The sequence below is a fragment of the Glandiceps talaboti genome, chromosome 3 (assembly GCF_964340395.1).
Source record: "Glandiceps talaboti chromosome 3, keGlaTala1.1, whole genome shotgun sequence".
NCBI classification, from domain to species: Eukaryota; Metazoa; Hemichordata; class Enteropneusta; family Spengelidae; genus Glandiceps; species Glandiceps talaboti.
This window is the reverse complement of record NC_135551.1, coordinates 8,061,493-8,081,878: the sequence shown is the minus strand read 5'-3', so window position 1 is coordinate 8,081,878 and position 20,386 is coordinate 8,061,493. Positions and strand designations below refer to the sequence as shown.

The window sequence follows — 20,386 nt, the reverse complement described above, 5'->3', positions numbered from 1 at the left end:
TCACAGCCATGTTTAATGTTTGGTGAATGTATGTAATCTGATTTTGATACGTCGTTTAATAGTATTTGCAAGCTAAGATGAAATCTCATGTAACCATTCGCTTGCGGCTTTGCTAGTTGACGTAGCATATGTTTTGTTGTAACCGATCATTCTGTTACCCCGGTACCGGTATCAATAGCTCGTTCTCAAAGTGCTCGAGGTCAGGTGACAATAGGAATTGCGGATTTCTTTGATACTATATATAAAATAGTTATTACCCTAAGATCCAGGTTTAGTTATTTCATTACACTGCAATATCAGTAAAGAATATTCACTTGAACACACGTATAGCAATACATTCCATTATTCATTTTAAAAATATTGGGTTTCTTTTATGTAGTCGTGTGTGTGTAAATAAAACATGGCTGCCAATAGCGATGACACTGTCTATGGTTTGGCCAACGAATTCTACAGACAGAACTACATGTATTTTCGAGTCTACGGTCGCATTGTAATGTAAAAAAAGTTTGCAGTCGCTCAATATACCTTCAGTAGTCGCGTGTGTAAACACGAGTACAATAAACTATAGTGGTATGTTTGAAAGAGCGGAATTCCTCTTTTCAATCAAAGAGGCCTTCTGGTCGTTTTGCAGTGAACGTGGGAAATCCCCCGACTGATGAGCTCAGTCGTAATTAAGTCATAGCATGCGACGAGCACAAAGCTTTTTGTTAGACTCTGAGACACGTCATGTCATACTTTCAAACATTAAGATCAAAATCTGAACACCTCAAATTCAAATATACAATGTACTGTAACGTTAACAAAAATCCAGTTTTCTTGTTTCGTTTTCGTTTGGACAAGACGGCACATTCTCCACAAAAGGTGGCGATTGTTAAGTGGTGGAGCCGTGTGTCCCTCAGTTTGTCCTCGTGAATAGATAATTGTAAAGATGCCACGTTTACAAGTGAACATTTATCACTTCAATCCCCTGGCCATCTTGTGCATAAACCCAACGTGTAAGGTTTGCGGTGAACACGCTACGCATCACGAGTGATGAGGGCCAGCACTGAGGTGTTTTATATACAGAATGGGAATATTGGTTTTCTTTGATATACCTTTGAAAGTTAGACAAGTAAAATCAGGATTCACCCTCCATTAATTTATGACATATACATATAAAACGATTGTTTTATGATATTGGTATTTTGAAATTGTTTGCGATTTCTACTGTATACTGTATAGCAACAGTGCAGGTCTATATTGACGATTAGTCGTTGTCAAGTCTCCAACCATATTGCGTCATACTTTACGAAGCCACTAAAGTGTGATGTATAATTAAACAACTGCATGTAAATGTTTATAGTTATTTTTACTGGATGACTGAATCACATATTGATAGGTCAGGTTAAATTATCGTGTGATAAAAGCGCCATCTTCCAGACGCCAACATACTAGTATCACACGTAGGCCGTTTGCTATTTAGAGTCGATGAAAGCGTCCAACCCTGTAGAATGCAGGTTAGTCCCTGTACTCAGACACCTAAACCTTATTGCATTCTTGGATTTGACGATCGTTTGCTAAATGTCAACAAGTTAAAAATTAACTGACTGTACTTACGTGAAAGTATCAGTCTCCACCTCTCCTAGCCATAATTCACACTGTTCCAGCAGTACAACTGGTTCGTTTTGTTTAACATATTGTATAACCGTCATCTCACGTGCCTCATTTCTCATGTGACTTTTCTAATACATATGCAAATTACTTACGCTTTCATATTCATGTCAGACATATGACCTCTTTAAGGTCATGAACAGTCTGTGACCTACGTCTAGTTTTGGGTATGTGCACAATCTAAGTTTCAGCAAAGTGTTGTAAACATGTGCAATTCATAGACACATAAATTTGCACCCAAAAACAATGTGTATTTTAATTGTGTAATTTTAAGACCTTTTCTTTCTTAAGGTAACATGTTCTGTGCATACCACAGTGTTGTAGTGAGGTACTTTAATAATAGCGTAATTTTTACTTTTCAGAGAAAACCAAATTAATAATTATCGGATCGTTCGCACTTTTCTTGAAAACTCTTCGGGGTGCAAGGCACATTATGTGTTCTGGTGGTCTTGTACAAGACCTTGGTAGCGCCCCTTCATGGAATCTCAACTAGCCTTAACGTTGCCGTAAGAAGACTTTGTAGTTGTTTTACGACGATGTCGTAATGAAATAAGGCCAAGCAAGTCAGCTTATTGTATTGAAAGTAGGATAGTTGGAGACATGATAGGGTTATAATTGTACCTGTACCCAAGTGTGTGTGTATATTTTATTCGGAGCCAACTGGCCATTTGAAAATACAAATAGAAATGAAATGAAATGCATTTTTTTTTCTTCACTCGCCTGACTATTTTCAGGAGAGGTATTAAATCACTCGCCTACCACTCGCCTGGATGGTTCCAGGAGAGTGATTTTTAGCTCTCCTGTCATTTTCAAAAGACATGCCCGATAATGCTCCTCGTATGATTCCGCGAACAACAAATTATCGCCTACCGGCTCGAATTTGTATTAGTCCGCGGAATCATACTCGGAGCATTATGACGTAAAACTAACATTGATTTCATGGGATTATATATAAATATATATATATGATAACACTAAATTATGGACAAGATTAGTCCCTGGCAGATTATGTCCATGGTCCTCACAAGGAATAAACTTTTAATCTTCTTCTATTTTCTTTTAGTATTAGTGTAATTGTTAGCTGGAAGTAATTTTGTCAGAAATCTGTAGCTTATTGACTATTTGCTTTTTCTTGTTCTCTTTTTTTTCTGTTATGTACCCTTTGTACAATTTCTGGTGAAATAAATAGAAAAAATAAATATGAAATCGCTTTACTAATACATAGGAACGTGAACTGGGTCGATAAAAAGGGTCAAATATGATGCTGAAGTTATCTGCGAAAACGAATTGAAAAATACGGGTTTGGGTAACTGACCGCAACTGACCTTTTTCAGTTCAAATTTCGAGAACAACTTTTAAATCGCAAATGTTAATAAACAACATTGTACTTTTATCGTAATAACTATGACTAAATCATTTTAATAATGTAGACAATTCGCTAAAAGATATTTCCTTTTATGAGTTATTATGAAAGCGAGTTATTTTTTCATTGATTGGAGGAAAGATCATAAACACACGAACATTTGTCCTGTCTAGACTAACGAGTATAAAGTTGTAGACTATACATACAATAACAATAAACATGGCGTGCTACTGTATATGATAACGCATACGCGTGTACGCTCTCAACAGTACTGTTAACAATCTAAATAAGTAGTAGATAAAGTGCGTTTTGTCACACATGAGTGAAACACCAAGCCTACATCATGATCATCTCTCTCTCTCTCTCTCCCCCTTCCCCCCTCTCTCTCTCCCTCCCTCCCTCCCCCCTCTCTCTCCCTCCCTCTCTCCCTCCCTCCCTCCCTCTCCCTCCCTCCCCCCTCTCTCTCTCTCTCTCTCTCTCTCTCTCTCTCTCTCTCTCTCTCTCTCTCTCTCTCTCTCTCTCTCTCTCTCTCTCTCTCTCTCTCTCTCTCTCTCTCTCTCTCTCTCTCTCGTTGGCTTATCTATTCACGTACCGAGCTGTCATGTTACATGTAATATTTAGTAGAATTTATTTTTCCTTTCTCTTTGTATGCCTGCATGTCAAAATCTCCTCTCCAGTTAATGGAACGTGTTCTAGGAAATTGATGATTCACACAAGAGTATCAATGTCTCAGTATGTGTATGATTGACATTCTTTATAAAATATTTGATATTAAATTTGAAATATGATACCATAAACAACGTATGGTATGGCGTTTCGACATCTCAGTTTTCCACACGTAGCCATCTGTATTTGCTCTTGAAATAACCATAATTTGACGGGAGTATCCGCATTGCATCTATCAAACACGATATGTATCTTTTACACCTCGATAGTAAACAGTGTCTCGGGTCAGTAAAATAACAACTTCCGCTTTGAATTTAAAACAACAACAACAACAACAACAACAACAACAACGACGACGACGACAACAACAACAAAACATTGTAAATATATATCCAGTCATAATTAAGAGGTATTGTTCTACCCTTTCTTCAACAATTGTCAGTATATCTACTGCGTAATTGTTCTCTATAGATACATTGCCTGCACCAATCTATAAACCAATTATATGAATATACGTCCGTGAACGCTGATGTCTTCAGTCAGGAGTCCTCGCAGCACCAATTCCCAGAGCTAACATAATAAATACATACATATATACATACATACATACACACGTACATACATACATACATACATACATACATACATACGTACGTACGTACATACACGCATACATACATACATACATACATACATGCATACATACATACACACATACATACATACACACACACGTACTTACGAAGCTTTTTGACTTTATTGAAATGCAACACTACTTTTGTCTCGATTTCATACTTTGATTTCATCACTAAAATTACATGCATCATTATATAATTAATACACAAAACAGTAAATACTTCGTGACTGTAGTCGAGATGTAAGTTTGGTTGTTAATTCTTAATATTGCAGCAATCCCTAAATCATATGTTAATCACGGCCTCCAGCAAAAATAACTCGTGACGTCACATTCTACTTGATATATATATATATACATACATACATGTGTATGTAGAGCGGTATGAATAACACAGTAAGATACACAGGAGCCGTTACACAGTGTTTCACGCTTGTCATGAATTCGTAATTACTGTTCAGATATGACACTGCTTATACATGTCGCCGAACACCTAGCCAGAGAAATGAATATGGCTCACATAGATGTCAAGACAATAGATACACTAATATCGTATTTCTGGAGATGTCATTCAAGTCAGAGTCTCGTTTCTCTGACTGGGTGTTTGGCAACATGTATAAGCAGTGTCGTGTCTGTACTTAAACACAGTAATTGCGAATTCATGACACGCTGTTGCGATCTTAAGGCGGCTACCGTTAGTCATCTGATTATCACAACAGCGTGAAACACTGTAATGGCTCCTGTGTATCTTACTTGATACTGTGTTATATATATATATATATGTGTGTGTGTGTGTGTGTGTGTGTGTGTTTGTTTGCATGAATCATTATGTGTTTAGCTTAAGAAAACACACAAGACCATTTAAAAGTCCAACACACACTACGTCATCTTTGTACATTTCGATTGCAGTCACTGCATGTTCAAAGTAGAACGTATTCACTAGACAAAATCGTAGTTGACTGCCTTGAGACTCTTCCATTGTCCATAATTTGACTGTCTTGTCATAAGATCCCGTCAATACCAATTTCCCATCGTGGACTTTAACAGCAGTTACCATGCGAGAATGGCCATTGGATACACTCACACGATCTCTCATTTCAGAATCGAGTTCGGGGTGTCTTCCAATGTAGCCTAGGACTTCACCAGTGTTGCGGCACCATACTTTCATACTGCAGTGTGTACTCCTAGCAAAAACTCTTTGATTGCCAGATATGTAGGCAATATTACCCCATTCATTTTGGTGCCCAATCATTGACAGTTCAACATGCCCAGTTTTAAGGTTGCGTACCTCTGAAGAGAAGTCGTCATAGCAACAGAGGATCTTCACTCCATTGCCGGATAATGAAAGATACTTCATGTTAAACTTTGATCCTAACTGTATACTCCTGATGTATTGCCCACTAGTGACGTCACGCACTTCGATCACGTTTCTATTTGATGCCACAAGGTATTGTTGTTTATCATTGGTAACAGTGACACATCGGATACCACAGAGACCACTTTTATCCACTCTGCATTCACCAGTTTCAAGATTCCAGTATCTGACAGTGTCATCAAGTGACCCAGACAGTATCTGTACACCTCCAATCATGCAGATGGATGTCACCCTGTTGGTATGGCCACTAAGCTCCTTGACTTTTTGCTGACTGTCTACATCCCAAAGGATTATGGATGGTACATTGGGACTGTCACTACAGGACAGGAGCTTTATAACACCTTGATTAACATAGGCAATCAGATGAACCACTGCTGAAGACAGCTTGCCAACTTGCTTCTCCAGGTCAACTACCAATGGCTTCTCAGCACAAGGATCTTCATCTTGTGTTGTTTTACCATCGACTTCTGACATAGGTGTACATCCACAGCTATACATTCGTGCTTTGTCTATTTTATAGCATGTAATTATACCATTCTTATACGCCGTGAAAATCATCATGATGATTGGCCCTTTGGAATTTGGCTGAATTTCAATGACAGATATTGCAGTCACGGGACTTCTGACCGAAGGCGGCTTCTTGAGTTGGCCAATCGGGCGCTCTGTGTTGTGCAGCCCTATTAGGTTGACATGACCACTTTCACTGCCACAAAGTAGGATTTCATTGTCATCTGTGAGACACAGACAAGTAACAAGATTACTATCCCCATGCCCACTGGACACCTTTGCTTCTATTTCATTATCCAAGTCCCACTTCCGAATTCGGCTCATCTCATCCCATCCAACAATGAATCCGTTTCTGTCTGACCTTGCTATGATGGGGAAACTCTGCTGAAATGATGGCATTGTGGAACTAGTAGGTTTCACACAGCGGAGAACACCTTGAGATTGACTGGAGTTATCTCCCACCAACATCTCATCTGACATGTTCCACACACTGGCTGATTCTTGAAAGACTGCAGTGACTTGATATTCTGCAGTCATATGAATGTGTTTGACATCATAGAAATCAGATATGAGTCGACAGACAGGTACAAGTTTCTGTATATCCCACACTAACAGACTATTGTCGATGGAGCCTGATACTAGGATATCATTTCCATGAAGATTGGCAGAAAGAATAGCTGTGACTGCATGTTTATGTCCCATGAGTTTATGATGTGTGGTTCGTTTCCTAAGATCCCATATACCGATGCTTTTATCGCTCGATCCAGATATACCATAGCATAGTGTTTCCGATATGGTTAGACAGTTTATTTTGTCTGTGTGTCCACGGAATATGTGTATGCTCTTATATGATGGCAACTCCCAAAGTTTCAGGGTGTTATCGTGGGATGCTGACAAGGCAAATCCACCATCTTGCATTACAGCAAGAGCACTGACTGCAGCAATGTGACCTCGTTGGGTTGTAATATGTTTTGTACTTGTAGGGTTACAGTCCCATACTTTCAATGAGCAATCTTCAGAACCAGAAGCCATTGTGTTGCCATCTGAAGAAATACCAATGTATCTCACTCTCTGTGCATGGCCTTGGAAGATGCGTTCTCCCTCATCATCATGAAGTGACCACATTCGTATGATACCATCTACTGCACCAGTGAATACGTGGGAGTCATCTTTTGTCACAGCACAGCAAATGATTTCACATCCGTGCCCAGCTAACTCTCGCACAACTTTTCCATCTGCTAAATCAAGGATTTTAGCATGTTCACTCATTCCTACAGTTATAACTCTGCTGTCGTCATGTGTGATGGCGATTTGGCGTACACTTCCTACCATGGATTCATATTGGATCTGTAAATTGCCAGTCTTTAAGCACCATATTCTAACGTTACCATCTTCTGAACCAGATATAGCCTTATCACCACTCTTCGTTATACAAACTTGGCGTACTGTGCCTTTGTGACCCGACATTGAAAGGCAGCATGTTTTATTTCCAAGGTCCCATTTCTTGATTGTTTCATCTGCTGATCCAGAGACAGCAAAGCTTCCATCTGGAGATAAGGCTACACAATATATGTCATCCACATGACCTGTAAGGGTTGATACACTTTCAAACTCATTATCTAGAGGCCAGACTTTTAATGTCTTGTCAAAGGATGCTGTGATAACAAAGTAGTCCTTTGGGTGAACTGCAAGGCCAAACACAAGTCCATCATGGTGGTCAACCTCTTTACCTAGTATGCTTTCTCTTCCAGTTTCTCGGTCTATGATAAGTACACGTGCTTTCTTGTAGCCCCCCGTCCCAAGCCCTGCTATGATTCTTTTATTGTCATGTGTGAATGCTACACATAACACTGTTGCTTTGTTGTCTGGTATGGATCTCTTCAGATACCCGCCAGGCTGGGTAAGGCATGGAGTGAGAGGAATGAGGGCATGTTTATTTGCCAGGATCTTCTCCTTCTGGATTTCATGAACAAAATCTAATATCTCAGAATTCTGTACTTCTATCAGGGATCCTAATAACTGAACTGGTAGTTGTTGAGTATCCTTAGCAATAATGCGAGCAGTGAAATTCAGTGATTGGTAGATCAGTTCAATGCTTTCAATGCTACTCTTACTATTGGCAGTATTCCTTAGGGAGGATTTGTTCACTGGGAATTGATGCAAGTAGTACTCGAAATCAGCTATCACAGCTGCTATGTCCGACTCCCTTAGCTTCTTCTTGATCCATTTGTATTGAAGAAGTAGCTTGTTGGCAACTTGTTCATAGCCTGCATTCATTAAGTGGTGAAACAGATAAAGATAAATATATCCATCATTATCGATGCACCACCAGCGGACCATCTTGTTGTCAATTTGATTTTCTGTATTGCTGGTACACCTTCCATCTTCTTGGAGAGGTGTACATGATGTAAAGTTTGATTGGTTTGACGAGCCAAGTTCCTTCTCTTGATCAATATAACTTGTTTCTGATGAATAGCATCTGAGGAGATCTCTATGTCGTTTCTGCAAGGATCCTTTGCCATGAACAGCTTCAAATTTGTAAATTGCATACTTTAGGACCAAGTCATGCAATGTGTAGCTCTCTTCTCCACTTTCCTTCAACGAGGAACCATGTATGAGCGAAGAGTCTTTCAGTTCTTGAAAATTGTCTTGAAAATCGAAGTCATCACTATGGTCTCCATCATCAGATAACTCGTTGTCTTGTCTCCAGAGTTTCATGAGAACATCAGCTGGAATCTCTGTATCTTCAGCAAAGAGAGCGAAATCCAAGAACCTACTCTGTAGCATGGAACAGTCGGGTGTAGTGTCTTTGTCCTCATCAAATTCTCCTTCTGTAAGGTATTCAAAACTAACATCAAAGGCGCCGTTTAAAGAGTATGAATAACTTTCAGTCGTGAGCTTCTTTTTCCAAAATTCACTTCTTAACTTCAGTTTGTGTAGAGTGCGTTCCCATACACGTGACAAGTCTTTGGGTTTGCTTGATTGTCGTAGAGCCGACCCAATAAGAGCGATAGCTAGTGGTAGGTTCTTCAAGATAGATTGTATCTCGCCAAATGTCTTCCCAAGATGCAATTCGATTATATCATCACGTGTTACATTTGCATAGTTCAGTAACATGTCTCTTGATTGGTCGCTGTCAAGGGTACCTAGTGGGTGTATCTTTGCTTTGTTGTATGTCAGAACTCTTTCATGACGTGTAGTTATTAGAAGCCGACAATTCGGACCTAACACATTGAAGGGAATCACATCTTTCTCATTCCAAACATCATCTAAAATTAAAAGCATCTTCCTTCCCTCTGTTTCACTTCTCAGCCAATCTTGTCCTGCTCGTATGTCTGGAAAGTTTTCACGTTTCCCCATTAGATAGTCGTGTAAAACATTAAATGATCTTAAAATATCCGAATTTTTGGAAATTGTTAGCCAGACAACGTCCATCTGTAGCTCTTTGCATACTTTCTGGGCAAGAGCCTTAGCTATTGTAGTTTTCCCAATCCCACCAAAGCCTCGAATTCCGATTGGATCCGGTTTGTAGACGTACTGGTCACCATCTTTCTCCTTCCTACTTGCTCCTTTCTCATCGATGATACCGACAAGGGTGGAGTTTCCCTCTGTTAGCAGTCCTAGTAACGCCTTGATTTCCAGTGGTCTATCCACATATTGCATACTAAGAAGATCAACACCGTAGCATTTTCCTACAAATAAAACATCAATATAATAATGTAATTAATTAACATAATGTAATTACAAGTCGTCATAACTTCCTGCAACACATCGTAGCCATTTCAAAGCTATAATCAGCTACGATTTTACAAGGAGGGACTCATCATATCAACTTGTAATCTATGTTTAATTGTGAAAACATGCTACATTCCTTGCTAGTAAAAGTCTTCGTACATCAACAGAACATGAGGGGATAGTAGGTTTGTTCCTATAGGGCTTGATCTCAACATTTGGAGTGAGCGATTGATTTTACACATAGTAGAATATATTCAAATCAAACGTGACAGGTGTCGTTCTTTTGAGGCAAGACTCTCATTTGTAAGGCATTATTTTTACGTTGATGGGACACTAAACACAATTAGAACATCATAACACAACAAAATACTAAACCAATACATCAGCAAGTAAGCATGAGCATTTGTCTAGTAGATCTTTAGTTGTGTGTTGTGTGAGATATCAATTTTGGTCCTTTTAACTTTTTCTCATACAATATTATTACGTTCTAAATGTTGATGTTTGTTTCTTTATTTGAACTTGTAGGTAAGAGCTCAAAAATTCGTGGTGGCAAATTATTTGAATGTAAATTGTTGTTAAATACAAAAGTTTTGATACAATTTAGTTCACCATTGACTTGGCTGCTCCACAACTGTAAAGATAACGAAATGCTGTTGGTATAAATGGTCTATGAGTGCTAAACAACACTTTTAAAGAGGCCATATGGATGAGGATTGAGTATTTATTTTGGATTTGTAAAATATATAACAATTTTATCATGGCTCATGGCTTCGTACTTGAAAAGCAGATGTGAAACATCATTGACCAAGTCTGTGTTTATAACTCAATTCATTTCAGAAAAGCTAAAAATGTGTGAAAAGTTTGTTATTGTACGAACAATAACAAACATTTTACACATTTATTATGGTGTTTTTCATTTATTGAGTTGCAAAAAAGGATTTGGAATATATTGTTTCACATAGATTTTTCACCAAATCTTCAATTTAGAGTTAGAAAATACCATTTAAAGCAATAACTCACCATTGCTTTTATTTTTCAGTTCTTGTTTGAACTTATCATATACAGCCTCTCCATACATTTTAACACATTCCTGTAAAAGTTTGTATTTTTGTTCTCGGGTGTCATGTGGATTGTCGTGGTAGACTTCATCAATGATGACGTCAGACAGTCCAATAGATCTGACAAAGTCTTTGCACTGACCAAATGTCAGCTGGTTGACAAGCTCAATGATGAGATTTACCTCTGACTCTGGTTAGAATGTAAACAGAAATAAGGATGTCATGAAATGTTATCTCTTTAAACCAAAGACTGTAATATTTGCTACTGTACAATGCTGTTAAACTTTTATTTCATAGTGGACTTTGGTGCTACAGGGAAATTATTGATTGATTGATTGATTGATTGATTGATTGATTGATTGATTGGTTGGTTGGTCACTCGTATGATTGATTAATTGATTGATTGATTGATTGATTGATTGATTGATTGATTGATTGGTTGGTTGGTCACTCGTATGATTGATTGATTGATTGATTGATTGATTGATTGATTGATTGATTGATTGATTGATTGACAAAAATGAACTACGATGTTATCATGTCTAAAATAGATGTCACAAAGTCTCTATTATTTACTAGTGTGACAATTGATGTCAAGAAAAACAAACAAAACAACCATAACTTAAGAAATGATTCCGAATACAAAATGTAAAAGATTTCCGTCCATGAAAAGAGTTGTATTTTTGCAATAAGCCAAATAAAAAATATTATTAGATACAAAAAAACAACACCCATAAATTTGACCATCATATGGTTTTGACCCAATAACTTGGTACTGTCCCATCTTAGAACATACTGAAAACGTTAACATCTCCTATTCAAGCTTATGCGACCTAGTTTACAAATGATGATAGTGGTTGTGATTTGCATATCCTTTGCGTCATAATTATTTGCTGGTAAAGAGCAGATGATGCTCTCTATGTCTACAATCTACCGTGTTTGAAATGCCTTTGTTGTGTTCAACTCACCTTCCATTACTGTGTTTCATTTAATCCAGCTAATAGTCGTCTCGTCTCGTCTCGTCTCGTCTCGTCTCGTCTCGTCTTGTCTTGCCTCTTTCCTTTTGTCCTATATTTAAAATGGAAAAAACTTTCGTTAATTTGTGTGTATTACAAGTAATGGGATAATGTATATTATCAACTGGGTGTCTATGCTTAGTTTCACAGATATTATTATTTTCCATGTTCCAAATAATCCTATGCCTGTCACAAACATCTACACAGTCACGTTTTGTTATGGGATGTATTTCAATTAACGTGTCATCGAACAATTTGATATCAGATTTTAACAAATAGTTTGGGCTATGATTTCAGTATGATTGACAGATTTTCTCAGAATATGGTTATTTGATATGTTCACGATTTCACATGAGGAAAAACAAAAACTGCTCTGCCTCGAGAACAATATAATTTCCAGTCAACTTCAGGTTTCGTTTTGGCACTCGGGCGCAAATTCACTTAGGGCGCATGCTACAATATCGTGGAAGCGCTCTATCAAGGAATACATTGTTCAAATTATTTACAAAATTAAAATCTTCAGACAAAACTTTAAAGGTCATTTCATTGACTGAAAGTTTAAATGTTGGTGTATTGAGTCACTTTGGGGTTATATATGTTGCCAAGCAACCGATTTGATTCATTATCACTTTCTTTTCTGTAATAATAAAGAATGGACATTCGTTTCGTTTCTATTTAATTTCTCTTCTCTGTAATCATACAAATCTCTCTACTCTTAAACCAGATACTCTAGATCCATGTACATGTATCCGTTTCAAAATCTACGCTCATGTTCTGGGTTTTAGTTTCTTTTCAGAAAACACAACAAAAATCTGCCAAGTTTCTGGTAGTAGATCGCAGTATTATTCGTGGTATTAATGACTGATTAGTGTGGTTTACAAGAGTACTTTTAAAAGCGATTAAAGATGAACTAAGGTTACAAAAGAAACCGTCAAATAGTAAAACTGCGGCCCATACTCCACCACAACCATCTTACGCTGTTTGACGTCAAAGGTCAGACTTAAATCATAGCACGTAGCGTGCGACACCATAACTAATCGTTCTCATCTTCTCTTCAATCAACTTGGTTTATAGTCTCGCTGCCAGACTCGTGACTATCGTCCCTAATCTGTTTATGTATACCGAGCGGCGCAGCCGCGAGAAGAGAGTGACCAGTCCCGACTAGTCCCTCTCTTCTCGCGACTTCGCCGCTCAGCATACATAAACAGATTAGGGACGATAGTCACGAGTCTGGAAGCGAGACTACTTGGTTTATGAATATAAACATTTCTAGAAATTTGAAATCCTTTCTCTTAATAAAATCTTAGAAGTTGTAATTGAGCAATGGGACGAGTCATCGATAGCCTACCCATTGAACCACCAAGATAAGATTAGATTACCGGAAGAACAGTTTCCTGGGTTCTCACTAGTTTTGAAAATAACAAGGATGTGGGAACATACAGCTTATCTGTTTATGCTGTTTTGTCTTGTGAACGATGGCTTGGTGCCCATGTCACGTACTAGTAACTTATTTCTTTTCGAAATGTCAAGGTTACCGTAGTTTCACGCAAGCATATTTAATATTTCAGACGTCCTCTTTCTGACCCTGTCTACTCATGGACAAGTAAACCGATTAAGCCAAGGCCGGTAGTGTATACAAATAGTAGTAGAAGGTAGGGTGGGGTAGTGGTGGTGGTAAATTGATGGCAGTGCTGGTGGGTGTGTGTGTGTTGGAGATTATGAGGGTGGTCACGATGGTGGTAACGGTTGTGGCAGTGCTGGTGGTCATGGCTGTCGTTATGGTGGTGGTCATAATGGTGGTCATGGTTGTCGCTATGGTGGTACCGGTAATGGCAGTGCTGGTAGTCATCGTTGTCGTCATGGTGGTACCGGTGATGGCAGTGCTGGTAGTCATCGTTGTCGCTATGGTGGTACCGGTGATGACAGTGCTGGTAATCATCGTTGTCGTTATGGTGGTACCGGTGATGGCAGTGCTGGCAGTCATCGTTGTCGCTATGGGGGTACCGGTGATGGCAGTGCTGGTAGTCATCGTTGTCGTTATGGTGGTACCGGTGATGGCAGTGCTGGTAGTCATCGTTGTCGCTATGGTGGTGGTCATGGTTGGTGGTAAAATGATGGAAAGATTGAAGTATTTTGCGTTGTAGTAATGGACATATCGCTTTAAAGTGGAGTTTTGAGTAGTTTCTCACCATATACACGCCATGGCTGTGTTATTAAGGGCTATACAATAGCTTGGTGATGCATGCTCTTCGGGGAACGACTAAAATGTCTTGCTTGCCCTTCAGGGCTTTATGGTGTCCTCGATGTTCCCGTGGGGTGGACTGATGGGGGGGGGGTATGCATACGGTAAAGTTTACGAAAATTGTTTAAAATATTTTTAAGCAAACTGATCTTTATTCACATTTACGCCTGAATAACCTTAATTTCCGAATTACAAATAAAGTATATATTTACCACCACCACACCACCCCATAACAACAACAACAACAACAACAACAACAACAACAGCAACGTTAACAAAAAAAATTGCAAACTGATTTAAAATTCTGTGATTACGAAGTATGACGACATCGGGCATCACGTCATTCATGGGCTACTGTCGGGTTAAATCAGTGTCTTGATTTGTGCCATAAATATTAATATTGAAAATAAATTCTGTCGGAAATTGGAAGAACAAATAGTAAAGTTCAATGGAGAAACTATATCAACCTCTTCCGCTTTGGGTTGGGTGACAGCATTCGCGCACAGTTTTCTCATTCATCTCCATTACACTCAACTCTTATCAAGCAATGTCAGAGTCCTTAGCTTCTAGCTGTGTTTTAAACTATAAACATTGTGTTTACATGTACGTCCGAAGGTTTCTTGATATGCCACAATTGACATCACCCTCGAGCAAGTTTACATTGTCGATGAGTAAGAGGTGCATATGGACTTTACCAGGGAATTTCCCATTCGATCTAACGACATGATACGCACCTGGCAACAGTCCAAATTTGAAGTGTGTACACGTGTACATGTCATGTAAAATCTAACATTGGGAAGTATTGTATAATGTCGTTATGGTAACAGATTACAAGCTTTGAAATGAACGATACTGATATATAACATAAATTAAATTTGAACAGAGACCTTCGTAGAAAAAATGCTGAAGCCCATTACGCAGAACAGAGCTTTCGTAAGAACGGGACTTTGTTTCGTAGAATAGAACAAGTTGCAACATATATATTTATGATACAAACATACGTAGGCGAGCGGTTTTCGTGGGCGGTACATACTACATACACCACATTCCTTCGGTGGCAATTTTGACCAACTCTACTGGTACATATTGAGAACTGATTGCATCGGTTGTCAATTTGTGGCTTAGGGGTACGAATTTCTTCAAATTTAACAGTCCACTTGACCGTGAGAACATCTTTGCGTTCATCGATGGCGAAGAATAGAATATAAAGCAGTTAAACTAGATTGAATGACGTCATCACTCTATTCTTGTAGTCGACCTACATGTCATACCTATACTGAATTTTTTGAACTTTTTGGATCATCTAAATTTTCTCGTATACACTGTTATGTTTTTGTCTACGCATTTCTAATGTAAAATTTACAATATTTGTGAAATAATTGTCATCACAATAGTGCCGTCCATGAACGCTATTCAAATGTTATTTGTACACACCATGTCTAAAGCCTCATTTCACCATTTTTCTATAGTGGTTTGAGCTAAAGCAATTAGAGCAAATAATATTGTATCGGTCCGATTACCCAGCCCTGCCTTCTTTTTATGGACTTTGAGAAATAGTATCTCTAAATGGCGTGATTTTACAGTTTAATTCAATCTGATTTTAATCCGATGTAGATGTCGGCTAATCATTCATTGCTATTTTACCTTCGTTATTTTGCCTGAATTGACCTTCGTGGTACATGTTTACGTCTTTATCCCGATCGCCTCCTCAGGATAAAAAATGTAAACATGTACCACGAAGGTCAATTCAGGCAAAATAACGAAGGTGAAATAGCAATGAACGATTAGCGGACATCTACATCGGATTTTAATCAGATTGAGTTTAATTAAAATAACGCAGAAAAGGAGTTTCATTTTCTCAAAAAACTACAATGAAAAGGTCGAATGCAGAGACCACTAATTATTTTGAAAGTACGTTTACCTCATCATTTTATGTCATGCCATGTAATGTATAATTTTATGTTATATTAATGTTATGTTAGGCTATATTACTGTTATGCTATGTCATGTCATGTGTTATGTTATGTTGTTATGTGTTGTTATGCTGTTATGTCATGTCATGTCATTTGGTGTCATGCTACGTTGTATTATGCTATGTTATGTCATGTGTTATTTTATCATGTTACAAAAATGACGCATAAAATGAAGTTTCATTTTTTCAAAACCTTGCAATAAACAGGCTCACTATTAATGAAGCCCATACAAATATTTATTTTTGAAAGGAATTTTAAGTTATCGCAATCAGTAATATCAAACTTTTGTCTGGATGGCTGGCACAGCAACGTGATGATGGCATTGGTCATGTAAACCAATACAATACCGTGGATTGTGATATGGCCATGCTGTGACGTCATCAGAGTCATTCAAGATTACTCTTGTACTGCAAACAATATTCGTTTACCGTATGACAGACATAATTTTGTACGTATATATGTACTCCATGTATTACTATGTAACCCCCACCCACCAAACACACTCACACCCACCCACCCACCCACCCACCCACACACACACACACACACACACACACACACACACACACACACACACACACATATATATATATATATATATATATATATATATATATATATATATATATATATATATATATATATATATATATATATATATATATATATATACAAGTCTAACCCGCCCTACCTATTTGATATTACTATGGGCTGCTATGACGGAGCAGAAACTTGCGAACTTATAGGCACCTACTTACTTAGTAAAGTCAAACATATGTTTGATAATGAGGTAGGATTATACAGGGATGATGGCCTAGCTGTACTCCGTAACCATTCACCATCGAAAGCCAACAGAGTAGCCAAGCAGCTAACTTCAGAATTTAAGAAACTCGGCCTTAGAATCACCACCGACCAAGGTATCAAAATTGTCAACTTCCTTGATGTCACCTTCAACTTGCGTGACGAGTCATACCGACCGTACACAAAACCAAATAACACCACCCACTACGTCAACAGGAAATCAAACCATCCTAAAGCCGTAATTAAGACCATACCCAGCTCGGTAAACCAACGACTATCCAACATTTCCAGTGATGAACAACTATTCGACGCCACTACATCATCCTACCAAGATGCACTCAATGAAGCAGGATATAATCACACCCTCAAATTTGACCAAACAAGACACACTCAACGCAAGCGGAATCGCAGCCGTAATATAACTTGGTTCAACCCACCTTACAGTAAACACGTTTCAACAAACATCGGTAGAAAATTTCTCAACCTCATCGACAAGCATTTCCCCATATCCAGTGTACTGCACAAAATCTTTAACCGTAATAATACTAAAGTGAGCTATAGTTGCATGGACAACATGGGTAAATTAATCAGCGGTCATAATAAAGCCATACTTTCAAAAGCTAAGCAAACACAACAAAATACCTGTAACTGCAGAAAACCAAAGGAGTGCCCTCTCGCAGGAAAATGCCTCATAAAAAGCGTTGTTTACAAAGCAACAGTTACCACTAACCAAGATCACAAATCATACATAGGCGTTAGTGACACAGAATTCAAAAGCAGGTTTAACAACCACAAGTCTTCATTTAAACTTGATCACAAGAAGAAAGTCACTGCGCTCAGTAAATACATTTGGCACCTAAAAGACAGCAACACTAATTACGACGTACACTGGTCAGTTCTCAAGCAGGCTTCCTCATACTCTAACGTTACCAAACGATGTCAACTATGCCTCTGGGAAAAATATTTTATCATAACTGCCGACAAATCAACGAACTTGAACAGCAGAACTGAATTAATCAGTAAATGCCGGCACGCTAACAAGTTCTTACTTAATAATACGTAACCTTTGTTGTCAGTCTTTTTGTGTACACACAGCCATCAGTGAACACACATAAGTTATGTACATAAAGCAGGATGTATAGCTAACGAATACTATTAAACCACACTATTACACCTGACGATCCTTCGGGTGAAACGGTCCGTAGTGTAATTCCACAATGTAATATCAGACTCGTCTTCTTTCATTTTTATGTATATATATATATATATATATATATATATATATATATATATATATATATATATATATATATATATATATATATATATATATATATATATATATATATATATATAAACTTATTTTGGGGTACTCTTGAAAAGTGGAAATGATTATGATTTAATATTCAATCATACAGACGTTATAGAAACAGGAAGGGACACTTGTAGTAAGTCAATATTTCAAGACATTCGGTGATTTATACCAGGGAAGTGTAGGGTTACTAGTTCGATATCGGCCGCCACAGCCACAGCCCTTAGGCGACATCCTTGACTGAAAATAGCTCAAATAATAATGTGGGTATAAAATAGATGGGAGTTTTACTCCCAGGGTGTTACCATGTGTACTATAGTTCTTAGACTATATATGTAGTCTGTTTAGTCCTGCCTACAGACGGAGTAAGTCGTACTCTGTCAAGTCCCGTACAATTGTTAGCAACCAGAACGATGTTATGCAACCGGATGTTGTAGAACTGTACAATGACTCAGACCATTATATTACAACGAGTATAAAGTTGGCGTCAGATTCAGATTCAGATTCAGCTAGCGTCATATTGAGCGTCAGATTCAGCGTCAGATAGCGTCAGATCCGAAGACACCCGACGGACTCAATCAAAACTGAAATAATACAGTTGAGACTACAGGGAAAGATTCTGCTTCCCAACCTTTTGATGGAAGATGGAATGTCTCTGCTTGCACAATTTTTAAATTTTAAATTCAATTTTTTTTAAATGACAACATATTACATATGTAAACTTAGCTTTTACTGACACCATGTACATTATTGGCAAAAAGTATCAACCAACGAACATGCAGTGGCTGAACTTGGGGCTATCAATGTCTCGGTTGCAAGTATTTCAACTCTATTTCACATATTTTTCCCAAATAAAAATTGTGCAAGCAGAGACATTCCAACTTCCATCAAAAGGCTGTGAAGCGGAATATTTCCCTGTAGTCTCAACAGTATTATTTCATGTTTGATTGAGTCCGTCGGGTGTCTTCGGATCTGACGCTATCTGACGCTGAATCTGACGCTCAATATGACGCTAGCTGAATCTGAATCTGAATCTGACGCCAACTTTATACTCGTTATATTACATGTATAAATTTCTATAGTGGTCTGAGACACTGAGTGATACTCTCTCTGACCAAAATATCTTCTTAGGAACAATAAACAATATTGTCCTTACATAGGCAGAGAAATGCTGGGACAAAATCACGTGAATCAGTGTGGTAGTATACAAACAACGCGTGAATCAGTGTGGTAGTATACAAACAACGCGTGAATCAGTGTGGTAGTATACAAACAACGCGTGAATCAGTGTGGTAGTATACAAACAACGCGTGAATCAGTGTGGTAGTATACAAACAACGCGAGAATCAGTGTGGTAGTATACAAACAACGCGTGAACTTATACTAGTATAACACGTAAATCCCGAAACGTGGCCCCATCTCCATCCGATCCCGTATTCGTATCATGGTCATGTTAATGCAAGCGCAGCCTGCTTTCACTGCGCATGATTAAGTGTATGACTACACCGTCTATAGCTATAGCCGGCTGTACACGTTTCAGAATAATCAATTACCGTCATACTGTACTTACGTTGTCATAACGGGTTGGAACTACATAACATTGTAATGTCGACAAGTACAGACCTAAATACAGATATGTATACATACCTCAAGGCTTCACCGTGAAGGATGTCCAAGTCAGACAGACAATAGATTACGTCATGTTATAAGTCTCCTAGCCGTGGTACGCACCATGCCGTGGTCCACACCGTGGTGTATCTGGTATTGGGCATGCGTAGCTTTTGAAGGTTATTGCACTCACTGAGCCTAAGGTGGCGTTCAGAAATTAATTTCGATGGGTGGATGATTACCTATTGTGGGTATAAACAGACTTCTGTCGACTTGTTTTCACTTTCCGATGTATATATTTCATAGAGAAATAATCACAACGTTTACCGTCCGAGTTTCTATATGCTAGTAAACTATGGCATACCTGTCACCTTTTAAATAAAAGTATGGCCCAGACACTTCCGTTTGATAACGTTTGACGTGTCATCATATAGGGGTATTTCCCA

The 20,386-nt window shown here is 38.2% G+C and overlaps 2 protein-coding genes across 3 annotated transcripts in view; both read right to left on the bottom strand.

Moving 5' to 3' along the window:
* The window catches only part of LOC144454005 (uncharacterized), a 10,470-nt gene extending 8,766 nt beyond the window's left edge, over positions 1-1,704 (bottom strand). The window contains exon 1 of the mRNA XM_078145399.1: positions 1,597-1,704. The gene's annotated coding sequence lies outside the window, so the exon portion shown is untranslated. The remainder of the gene's footprint in view (positions 1-1,596) is intronic.
* A 2,715-nt stretch (positions 1,705-4,419) lies between these two features.
* Positions 4,420-20,307, bottom strand: LOC144454007 (uncharacterized). 2 transcript variants are annotated; one of them, XM_078145402.1, is made up of 4 exons: positions 19,980-20,307; positions 11,957-12,056; positions 10,951-11,178; positions 4,420-9,887 (listed from the first exon to the last, which is right to left on the bottom strand). In XM_078145402.1, the coding sequence occupies exons 2-4, from the start codon at positions 11,961-11,963 to the stop codon at positions 5,140-5,142; spliced, it is 4,983 nt and encodes a 1,660-aa protein (XP_078001528.1). In that variant the 5' UTR covers positions 11,964-12,056; positions 19,980-20,307; the 3' UTR covers positions 4,420-5,139. The 2 variants fall into 2 exon arrangements, with proteins under 2 accessions (XP_078001528.1, XP_078001529.1); XM_078145403.1 differs by lacking the exon at positions 19,980-20,307 and adding an exon at positions 12,981-13,116.
* Between the last annotated feature and the right edge of the window lie 79 nt (positions 20,308-20,386).

Coding starts and splice junctions, on each gene's coding strand:
- LOC144454007 (XM_078145402.1), bottom strand. Junction 9,888..10,950: donor ACTGAAAAATAAAAGCAATG/GTGAGTTATTGC, acceptor TTTTATTTGTAG/GAAAATGCTACGGTGTTGAT.